Below are 10,037 nucleotides of genomic sequence, written 5' to 3'. Positions count from 1 at the left end.
TAATACATATAATAATCCATTTTAAAAAGGAATCAGATCAATAAATTGTAAATAATTATCAAGCTGAGAATATAACATAAACTTTAAAACTTTTCTATTAGTATTTACTTAAAACTACTCCAAAAAATTTAATTATTATGCAATTAAATAATTATACTCTCATAACAAATTTGCAGTATTTTTCCCATGTAAACAATTACACTTCCTATTCTATGGTCAAGTTGGCATTGGCTTTTCTATAAACTATGACCTTGACTAATTGGAAAATTAAAGTAATATAAAAAAAAATAAGAATTTGACATTAAAATTATTAATTACTTTTAGTAAATTGAAACATGATATTTAATTATATTATGCATTTTGACACATGTAATAATCCATTTTAAAAATGAATCATACCAATAAATTGTAAATAATTTCCAATCTGTGAATGAAACATAAATTTTGGACCTTTCTGTTTATATTTAATTAAAACTACTTAAAAACATTTAATTATGAAACAATATAATTACATCCTCATAGCAATACAAAGTCATAATATTTAGTAGAATAATTATGTAATTTTTCACTACATTCTCCTTTTTTTCATTTGCTTATTCATTATAATGTTTATATTTTTCCCATTACAACAAACTACATATATATATTTTAAGATAGTGATTTACCAAGAATAACTTTGCTGTCTAAAATCATGTAATAATATTCTGTCATTGTATCTATTCTTCCTTCATTTATAATTTTAAATTCTAACAAACGTAATATGTAATTGAATTTTAGAAAGTAACTACAGACCGAGCTTACTTCATTGCAAAAGAAATGATGATGACTGAGAGAACTTATAGGAAAGATTTAGAAGTGATTAACCTGGTAAGATTTCTTTTATTACTGAAATTATTTCCAGCAATAAGCTACAGTAATTGTAGTTTTAACTCAGGAATTAAATAATGGCGTATCTAAGTATTAGACTTAGGTTTAGATGGAAGGATGGCACTAAGCCAGATCTTTGGATCTTGTTGATTGGATTCTGGTGGAGAGAGATATACAGCTACATAGCTCTTCACTAAACCTAATTAGTTACTATGTACTAGATATATCTAAGCCAATATTAATTTTTTTATATTATTTATAAGGACTTGACTAAAAATAAAAATTTAACATTAATTCAGTAAATGTATTAAACTTAATATAGGAATTTAAACATTTTATTGATAAATTTTTGTCTTCAGTGGCTTAGAGATGAATTTGACAAAGTAGAAGAGAAAAGTATAAGCGAGCTTCTTAGGATAATAGATCCTCTTCACGATGCTCACTGTGCCCTTCTTAAAGAAATCGAAATGAGGTATGGGGCTTCTGAAACCAGGAATGCTAGCCAACATCGAATTGCTGATATACTTTTATCTGCTACGCAGTATATTCCGGTAAGTTAATATAATTTTCCACCAATATTAGCTCTTACATATAATTATATTTAAATGATAAAACTCATTTATAATTTAAAAACTTCTTGATTTTATTATTTTTCTAATTATTATTAATTTTTTATTTAATTGAAATTTATTTTCAGATCTATGAAGACTATTTGCATGAGCATTTAGATGTCCTAGTCCAGTTGAGTAAAGATCTTTGCAACGATGCATTCGAGCAGATTTATACTAACTTCGAGAAGAATAAAATTTGTTACCTCCCTTTAACATTATTTATTTTGAAACCTATTCAACGTATTTTACATTATGCACAGCTTATTGACCGTAAGTTACTGAAATATTCATACATAATATTTAAGTTTTGCTGTTAGATCTTAAATGTTTCATGATTGAAGAATATAATTTGTAGAAACTTATTTGTTATTGATGTTATCATGAGGAAATTTATTCATAATTATTCTGTTACCAAAATTTGGAGCTAATTTTATGACAGTAATTTTATTTCTTTTGGAAGTTTATAATTAATTTTATTCATGATTAATGTCTAAACAAATTATTTCATAGTTTTTTCACTGATTTATTTTTTTATTTGCATCAACGTTTTGAGGTTTTTTCCCTCATCTTCATGGGTGTTACTGCAACAATTTATGGAAGTGGTGGAGTATAATCTAGAATCTCCCTACTTACTGGAGGAGATTTGGGAAGTATTTCCAAACAATTTGTCCTTTTATAATTAATTTTGAGTATAATAATCTTTTTGGCTAATGTTTTACTACAATTTTTATAATTTGAATCAAGTTCTCAAATTCAAAATTTTACAACTTTTGAAGTTTTCAAATTGTTGAAGATGACATCTTTGTCCACTATCTCCCTTCCCTCTGAAAGGACATCCCTTTTCATCTTTAGGATACCTCATTGTAATTTTAATTTTTATGCAATTGTTATATAAATATAATGTCAGTTTATAATCATTTTCTTAATAAGGTTTAATTAAACACATCTTACTGTTTCACTAAGACACAACTGAAAAAAAAAATGTTTTCAGTGAGACCCCAATAAAAAAATTATTAAAAATTTATTGACATTATGACAATGAAACAATGAAACCATGAAATATAGTACGGTATAAGGTAAAGAAGATAAAACAATTCCTCAAAATTTTGATGGAAAAAATAATATGAGAAAATCTATGGATGATTTTGTTCATACAATAGTTAGGAACTGTTTTTTTATATAATGTGTTTTATCTTATTTAAGGCTTAAAGAAACACTATGGATACGATCACCCAGATTATGGAGATTGTGAGGAAGCAGCAACAAAATTTTCTGATATCATCAAGCAAATACCTAGCGTCCTTCAGAAGTCGGTTAGTACATTGTTAATTTATTAGGTCTTCTGAATGAAGTTAAATCATGTCTCCTTCAGCTATTCATAGCTAAATAATTAATACTTCTTTAATTTTAATTTTTATTTAAAATAATTGAAAGTGATGTATTCTTAAACATAATCTTAAGAATTTGTTCTAAATGAAAAAAGTGTTTTTAGGAGAATCTAGTGCAGTTGATCGAGTTAGGAAGGGACTTGAGTGGCTTCGAAGGAACTTTGACAGAAGGAGACCGGCTGTTCATCAGACAGGGTTGCCTCGCTAAATTTTCTCAGAAAAAAGGTTTCCAACAACGAATGTTTTTCCTGGTAAATAATTTTATCTTTAAATACATGTTAAAATGGAAATTTAATTATGTATAAAATATCCACCTAACCAACATATATTTCTATAGTTATCAGATATGGTACTGTACAGTAATCTCTGCGGGCAAACATTCAGGGTTCACGGTCAAATGCCAGTAAAAAGTTTGACTGTCCAAGAAAGAGAAGACAATCCTACACCTAATTCATTTTTCATTTATTCTGGAAATAGGTAATTCAAATTACTTTAATATAAATATTTGTTATCAATACAGATTAATATTCGTTATCAATATAGATTATTTTAACAATTTGTGTTTATCAGGGCCATCACTGTTGGAGCTAACAGTCCCGAAGAAAAAGACAAGTGGCTAGAAGACCTCACCTCTGCAATAGATAAAGCGAAAAAAAATTCGCTAAATACAAGTTTGCTTAGTTTGAAGTGTTCGAGTGAGTCATAAATAATCATTAAAATTATCTACTATAAATTAAATGTAAAAGAAAAATTGCATAATTTTATTTTTTTGTTTGCTAAATGAGAAGTTCTTTTGCCAGAAGTTAAAACATAAACTTCTGAAAAGTCATTGGTTTTTAGAAATATAAAAACTCTACTCCAAAAAATTATTCAGTTTATTTCAAAATCTAAATTTCCTCCCATCTGATTGGTTTTCAAACCAGGATTTTCGATAAAAAATTTACTTATCTACATGAGATGTCCCCATAGTAATTTTTAAATAATAACTTCCCAAAAGTGGATATATTAACTTTTGACAGGAAATTTCTCAAATTTTTTTTTTTTAATTTTAGTGTTATTTTAATATAAATTTTCTGTCAGGTTCGTCAGATGATGTCACTGAAAAAACAGGAAACGAAGAAGTGGCCCGAGCAATTCCGCAGAGAAGCAATACAACAGTCCATGTTTGTTGGCACAGGAATACCAGTATAAGTTTAGCTGATCAAATCAGAGCTGCTCAGGTATTACAAGTTTAAATGATCAATTTATTATTTGATTTTATGTTCTTGAAATTTGAAATTTCTAATTAGTTTCTATTTTGATCTAATCTTATATTTTGTTTTGAAAATAATTTAAATGATGGTTACAATTAAAATGTTAAATTTCTATTATAACGTTTATAAATTTGTTTTATCTTTTCTGTTTCAGGAAGAAATTACACATAATAATACTTATTTAATTTATCTTATCATCCCAACAAGGTTTCGAGCTGTTTTCCCACTATATAGTTCATTGTTCTACAAATATAAAAAATAATGCACTATCAGTTTTTGTTTTTTTATTTAATAATACAGTGAATTTCAAATAAATAACTTGTAATTCTAATTTTATTTTAATAAAACATAATGCATAATTATCAGTTGTTTTTTTCAAAATAATACAGTGAATTTCAAATAAATAACTCATTTATTTCAAATTCATTATATTATTTTTTAAAACCTGTTGATTGTACATTTTTTTTTTTTTTTTTTTGCAACACTGAATTAGGTAACTGCGTGGTTTTTGTCAAATAATCCTATTGTGCCCTCAATTACTTCAATAGGAAATAATTGTTTCAAAAACTATATCATCACTAATTATTGCTCTTGATTAGTATTTGAGGTAGGATGTGTGTGATTTCTTTGAACTAAAAATTCTGCTCATACATTTTTATAGATTTTTCAGAGATTATTTAAACTACTTGCTTTGTTATGACTAACCTCTTATTTTCTGTTTTGCAGAATCAGTTGAGTGGTTATTTGCTTCGGAAGTTTAAAAATAGCAATGGTTGGCAAAAATTATGGGTTGTTTTTACAAATTTTTGTTTATTCTTCTATAAGACCTATCAGGTATTTTAGTTTATATTTTGATCAAGTATATTTTGAGATTAAGTCCACACTCTTAACTAATAAATATTATAAATCAATTATTTGTATTAATTCCATGCCATTTTTAGGATGATGCTCCTTTGGCAAGTCTTCCCCTTTTGGGTTATAGTGTCACGACCCCGTTGGAAAAAGACAATATCAATAAAGATTTTGTTTTCAAGCTACAATTCAAGAACCATATTTATTTCTTCCGTGCTGAGAGTGAATATACATTTTCCAGGTAAGTAATTTTCATATTATAGTTGAGGCTTTAGATTCTAAAACCAGGCAAGTCCATTTTCAATTTTTTTTTTTAATTTACAGTTTTAGTTCCGGATTATCATGGGGTAAAATGATTTTCCAAAAACAGTTATATAATAATTCTTATATCTTATGATGGTCCAGTATCGAAACATTCAGTTGAAAATGGACTTAGCTGGTTTTAGAATGTAGCTCACATTATTAACCTCATATATGCACAAAACTACTTTTGCCCAAATTAGTAAAAAAAAAAAATAGTAAACAGTTCTAGAGCAGTGGTTTTCAAAGTGCCCCAAAAGTATGGGAGGAGTGCCACAAACAAATGCCACTTTCTCAAAATATTACCAAAAAAAAAATAATTTCGACCACTTTTTCTACATATTTAACCACTAAATTGTGCCGAGATTTTTATTTTTTTTTAAGTTGCCGCATAATTTTTAGCCCATTAAGGGTCAGTTGCCAAAAAAAAGTTTGGGAACGGCTGATTTAAACTATGTAAAAAATTTTTGCTTACAAAAAACTTATGCCAGCAGATATGGGGCGGGTCATTTTTGAACCACTGTCTGTTCAGTACCAAAAAAAATTTTTAAGTGACAAACATTTGTCCTAGTTAATATTTATTGTTTTATGGGTAATTTTGTGATTTAAGTGCTATAGACAAATACTGTAATTAGATTAACAAAGTATAAAATACATTTATTCTATATTAAGAAACAAATTGCCAACAAATTTTCAGTGATTCCTTGAAGTGACTCTTATTCAGAGATAATTTTGCCACCTACATGCAGACCAATGGGTGAAATCGTATTTTATGGACTAAAGGTGCTCTAAAACATGATGTGTTGAAAACTGGATATCAAAAATTTTACTTGATTACAGTATTTTCCTTACCATATTAGCTGTGATATTTGAACACGTTAGAGTATGGGGGCAGCCCATTTCTAAATGATTTTGGTTCAATTCTCTCCCGAATAATAATCTTGAGTCTTCTACCCTGGTTAAGGCAGCAACCTCTATGTAGCTGTCAAGGATTGGCAAACAGGGCCTCATAGTACGCTTGCCGGCCATTCAGTGCCAGTGTAGTAACTAACCACGTTTGGTTGTGGTAAAGATAGTAAAAATGTCACTCCTTTGTCAGATAGTTATTGTTTAGTCTTATTCATATAAATATCACCCCTCCTCTCTGTGTTAATAATTTAATAAAACTAATAACTTAATAATTTGTTACTTAATTAATAATTAATACTTTGTTACTAATTTGTAAATTTTATTTCAGATGGATGGAGGTTATAGGAAGTGCTACTCAGCACAGTGGTCGAATGAGGTTATTCAGTCGGAAAGAGAGTACTCTGGAAAGACCTTAGATTGTTTCTGCCTTAAACATTCCTGTTAAAAACAAATTTTTAAGTAGCAGTGATTAATTTAGAGCCTGTAACTTCATATATGTTTTAACAATTCAACCAATTAGTCAGACTCAAAAATTTATTATGAATTGAAATCAATAAAGTGTATATAAAGATTTTATATAACTGTTCTTTGTTAATTTATTAATGTACGTATGTTCTTGACGTTAATTGATTTCATTATTTATTTATTTTGTTTCTTTTTAGAACAGAGAGATATATTATATCAAATTATTCCATCTATTTAAATTAGATATATGGTATTTATTGTAGTAAATAAAATATATTCAGGGAAAATTATTGTTAAGTATTTCAATCTTTTCACAATAGCGATGCCATTGTCATCTTTGTTTTGAATTTACACTTATTGTCAGATGGATAATTACTAACTATATACATTTAATTTGTCTTAGTCTTGTGGACACTTTCATTATGTTTTTTGAACATAAATAAAACAAGTTCTATTGTTAAGATCTGTTATCTATTGAAATATTGTATTGTATTACTTTATTTAAGTATAAGATTACCATCAAAATTTTGTTTAAACTATCTATATCTTCAACTGTATGGTTCAATTATTTCTTCTGTTCTTAAACTAAATCTCTATTTCACTTAGGCTTTTCAAGTAATTTTTTTTTTTTAAATTGATATGTAGTAAAATCACCATTACAGCCAGATCCGACATGATGTTGAAAAGTATACATTAAAATTGATCAGAAAGTATAAACTAATACTGATATTTATTTTTATCAGCTCAAGCAAATGAATGAGACATAATTTATTCATAGAACTATATTAAATTGATAGATATTATAAATTTGTTTTAAAAATAAAAACTTGACTAATATTCTAATAATTTAGTAACTTTGCACATTTTATTGTGGCTGGAATTAAGGATATAGAAGTGTTTTTCCAAAGCCTGCACATACTTTCTGCATTTCTCATTAGCAAATTAATGTTATTTATCAATGAATATGTTAAATATTGATTTATATCCTGGAAAAATATTTTTTCCTGTTTTATGTCCGTTAAGAGTGCTCTCACACCAAGAACTGGCTTGATGTGAGAACACATTAACTGAGCATAAAATAAGAGAGAATTTACCGTGTTAACGTCACACTTGAGAGAACAAGTCAAGTATACCAGTTTTATTTGTATAATTAATGAACAATATATTTTTAGGTATTTAAAAAAAAATATTTAACAGATTATGATGTTATTGTAATGTTATGTAAAGAAATGGTATATATGACAAAGTTATAAATTTCTAAATGTATATAAATATATCTTTAAAGAATTTAGAAAATTCTTAACGTTGTAATTATCAGAGTTTGACACAATTTAAATTTTATACTTTGTTATTTGTATTTTAATAAGTAAAAAATAAATAACTACAATAGCTGTTTTTTGTACATTTATCTTGATAAACTGTTTTCCTATCAGGTCTCGAAGAGGCTTTCTTCCTGTGATAAATAGGATTATAAAGTTAGAAAATTCTAGGCCTAACTTCTTTTTTTTTTTAAGCACAAATGTTATTTTTTACACAGGCTGTAATGAAAATCTTTTAATGATACACGATCATGTAGTTTGCAGCATTATGTATGTGATATTACACCGCCAATTATATCAAAAACATCACAGGTCGTACAAACATATAAGTTTGAAAAATATGGTTATTAGGAAAAAATCCCTCAAATTGAATGTTAACTTGCCTAGTTCTCTTAATGTTATGTTTCATAAACAGCATCCCATTCTCAGAGTTAGTCAGTTTTTTGTACATTTATCTGGATGTACTGCTTTCCCATCTGGTCCCGTAAAGGCTTTCTTTCTGTGATAAGTTGTATTATTCATTATAATAATTTTGAGTCAGGGAATTATAGGACTTAACATGTCAAATATTTTATTTATTTTTTTAATTAGTGCAACTTTGAATTTCTTAACAGAGTATAAAGAAATTGTTTAATGGATAAGGAAGAACAAAATTGGGCAAGGATTTTTTTCTTTATTTATTCAATATAAAACCGTGAATAAATATAAAATATGATAAGGAAATGTGCTGTAGGATCTAACTTGATGTTATGAACCTATAGGACATTTAATGATTCCTCAAAGCTCATTTTTTTTTACCTTTCTATTATTATAATCTAAAAAAACAAGGGAATACATAAGTTAATATAGTTATGTATACTGCATGACATTAATCCTTTTATTGCCTGAAGGGAATTTTAAAGTAGGTGGTCCAGTATGTGTGAGTGTGTAAGCGCATTATGGCGCTTACTGGCTGTCTGTATGGCCATGAGTGGAAAGGGATCTCTCTACTGGTAATTGGCTCCACAACACACTGAATTATGCATTATTTACACTGGCCCAAGGTATAAATTCCTTTTTTATTTATTTATTTTCAAGGATAGAAACCCTCGATACTTCTTACATATCTTTGATTCTCTCATTTCTACATTTTGGATGATTTTTCGACAAACTCTCGATTATCTAGACACTATTAATTACTTAATGTCTTGTATCCTCATCATTTTGACCCTTTAGCATTTATTTAAGGCATATCCTAGTTCCTATCCTAGCCAATTAAGTTCATACAAATAAACTTTATTATTTTATTTGTTCCTACATGTTGAATAGCAATGAATTCCGATGTATGAAATTCACCGTATAAAACATAAATCTACAAATAATTACTAAAATTATTTTTGACCACATTTAATACAAAAATTCATTTGTGGTGGTTCTAAACCTATTACAAATGAATTTAATAAAGTAAGGAGTCAATTCCTTCTTTTTTATTTTTTATTTTTTTCAGTTTTTTGCCTATTACTCCTAAACAGTGCATCCTAGCGACAAAGTTATAATAAAATTGAAGGACATTCAATTCTCTGTTTAATAAGTATTGTAACGTAGCCATTTGTTCAAATGGTACTAAACTATCGAGGTGGTGGTTTAGATTATCCATCTACTTATCATTCAGTTGTATTTTGGACCTGTGTATTGTATATTACAGGCAGTCCAATATACTAGTGAAAGTCTATCAAAATAATAGGATCAATGATAATATAAAATTATATGATCAGAACTAATAAAAAAAAATATGGAATTAATTTATGAAATAAATAAATATTTCAACATCTTTGCAAATGTATTTTCTTCAAAAACAAGCTATTCTAGTTCAAAATATTGCTGAACATTTTTCCAAAATTTATTACATTAACTGGGCTCGAGAGTTACAACGAATAGTGTTGTATACAACCTTTGTCAAAATACAATTATATTGACCAGCTTACTTAATCATAGAAATAATTATGATTTACCTACACAATAACTTAATTAACTTAACAAGTGTGATTGTGAATGGCATACTCTATGAATGGATATAAGAACCATTGTTTTAAT

At 27.4% G+C, this 10,037-nt stretch overlaps 1 protein-coding gene across 2 annotated transcripts in view; it reads left to right on the top strand.

Annotated features, from left to right (window-relative positions):
- Nucleotides 1-8,039, top strand: part of Cdep (Chondrocyte-derived ezrin-like domain containing protein) — a 222,933-nt gene extending 214,894 nt beyond the window's left edge. For both annotated transcript variants that reach the window (XM_067051436.1, XM_067051432.1), the window contains exons 18-28: nt 778-867; nt 1,227-1,418; nt 1,565-1,748; nt 2,682-2,791; nt 2,971-3,117; nt 3,204-3,343; nt 3,437-3,561; nt 3,947-4,086; nt 4,846-4,953; nt 5,061-5,212; nt 6,509-8,039. In XM_067051436.1, coding sequence (XP_066907537.1) covers nt 778-867; nt 1,227-1,418; nt 1,565-1,748; nt 2,682-2,791; nt 2,971-3,117; nt 3,204-3,343; nt 3,437-3,561; nt 3,947-4,086; nt 4,846-4,953; nt 5,061-5,212; nt 6,509-6,596 — 1,476 coding nt within the window. In that variant the 3' untranslated portion in view covers nt 6,597-8,039. The remainder of the gene's footprint in view (nt 1-777; nt 868-1,226; nt 1,419-1,564; nt 1,749-2,681; nt 2,792-2,970; nt 3,118-3,203; nt 3,344-3,436; nt 3,562-3,946; nt 4,087-4,845; nt 4,954-5,060; nt 5,213-6,508) is intronic.
- The last annotated feature ends 1,998 nt before the right edge of the window (nt 8,040-10,037 follow it).

This window comes from Halyomorpha halys, unplaced genomic scaffold, assembly GCF_000696795.3.
Source record: "Halyomorpha halys isolate HHAL.00 unplaced genomic scaffold, Hhal_1.1 Scaffold383.1, whole genome shotgun sequence".
In the NCBI taxonomy this organism is placed as follows: Eukaryota; Metazoa; Arthropoda; class Insecta; order Hemiptera; family Pentatomidae; genus Halyomorpha; species Halyomorpha halys.
Note: the sequence above shows the minus strand (reverse complement) of the source record. Positions and strands in the feature narration are given on the sequence as shown.